The following is a 1,630-nucleotide window of genomic DNA, read 5'->3' as shown; positions in this document are numbered from 1 at the left end:
ACAGGTAGATAAATATGTATATATGTGTATCTATCATCTCTCTATCTAGGATCTAACTGTTGAGCTATCTTTCTAGTCCCCATTTCAATCATCTTATTTCTTTCCATATTGCTGCCCTAACCATGACCCCTGTTTGCAGGAACAGAGGAGCTTTATTTTACCTTATTTTTAGAGGACTAGACTGAAAGTAAGCCAACAATAAAACTATATATATATATACACACACACATATATATGTGTGTATATATATATAGAGAGAGAGTGTCTTTATGTTTTCAAAATAGTTAAAACTGTCCTGTGTCTTGAGAATTTGTATTAATTGAATAGTGCTGTTCACTAAATTAAATAAAAGGGGCTGTTTTTCAGAGGGAGTCTTGAAGCAGAGAATGACTGTAGTCATGAAGGAAGTGGGATAAAATACTTGTTTAGTGCCTTGGCAAATGCAAAAGAACGTTATTGTGTTGACCGTACCCAGGTGTAAACTAACCATCTCTCTCCGATCTCTTTAGGGGGAATAGAGATGAAGGTGCACATACACACAAAATTTTGCCTCATTTGTTTGCTGACATTTGTTTTCCATCATTGCAACCACTGCCATGACGACCATGACCATGGCCCCGAGGAGCTGCACAGACACCACCGTGGGATGACGGAGTCGGAGTCCAGCAAGTTTTCAGTACAGGATGCTGAAAATGAAAAGAAGTACTATATTGACAAACTTTTTGACCGTTATGGTGAAAATGGAAGATTATCATTTTTCGGGCTGGAGAAACTTTTAACAAACTTGGGCCTTGGAGAGATCAAAGTCGTTGAGATTAATCACGAGGACCTGGGCCACGATCACGTGTCTCACTTAGACATTCTGGCGGTTCAGGAGGGAAAGCATTTTCATTCACACAGCCACCAGCATTCCCACAATCATCTCAACGCAGAGAACCGCACTGCGACCAGTGTGCCGTCACAGAGAAACCACAGGTGCGATCCGGAGAAAGAGGCAGCTGAAGTCCCCACCAAGTCTGATGACAAACACCTGCATGACCACAATCACCGCCTCCGTCATCGCCACCGCTCACATCACCACCTGGATCAGAACACCACTCAGCGTCTCCACAATGATTCTGTCCCTCACAGTGAGCACGGCGAGCCGGGTCACGGACCTTCCACAGAGACCAACAGAACCCAAGAACAGTCTGAAGTGAAGCCGTTGAAGGTCCGGAAAAAGGAAAAAGGGAAGAGGAAGAAAGAAAACTCCGAAGCTAACACACCAGGTTTCCTCCCCAACCATGACCACAGTGAGCAATACGAGCATAATCGGGTTCACAAGCCTGACCGTGCACATAGCCCGGGTCATCCGCATGCACACCTTCCAGAGCGTGATGCCCACGGACACCAAGATCTTGATCCTGATATTGACAGTGAACTTCGGCATACGAGAAAGCGAGAAGCTCCGCATGTTAAAAAAAGTGCAATTTATTCCACTGCTAGCCACAAAGACCACAGTGAAGATGACCGCCAGCATGAAGTAGGTATAAAACGGATTCCGTGGTGCCGTGGTAGTCCTTGGTGGTTCTCAGGTAGTTGTGGAGCAGTTTAGGTTTGGATAAGGAGTAGTTACTTGTGGAACGTCAGG

At 44.9% G+C, this 1,630-nt stretch overlaps 1 protein-coding gene across 2 annotated transcripts in view; it reads left to right on the top strand.

The window, feature by feature from the left end:
* Positions 1-1,630, top strand: part of Slc39a10 (solute carrier family 39 member 10) — a 113,022-nt gene that overhangs the window by 89,088 nt on the left and 22,304 nt on the right. For both annotated transcript variants that reach the window (XM_026788863.1, XM_005366362.3), the window contains exon 2: positions 510-1,522. In XM_026788863.1, coding sequence (XP_026644664.1) covers positions 521-1,522 — 1,002 coding nt within the window. In that variant the 5' untranslated portion in view covers positions 510-520. The remainder of the gene's footprint in view (positions 1-509; positions 1,523-1,630) is intronic.

The sequence above is a fragment of the Microtus ochrogaster genome, unplaced genomic scaffold (assembly GCF_000317375.1).
Source record: "Microtus ochrogaster isolate Prairie Vole_2 unplaced genomic scaffold, MicOch1.0 UNK8, whole genome shotgun sequence".
Lineage (NCBI taxonomy): Eukaryota > Metazoa > Chordata > Mammalia > Rodentia > Cricetidae > Microtus > Microtus ochrogaster.
This window is presented reverse-complemented; position numbering and strand designations above follow the sequence as displayed.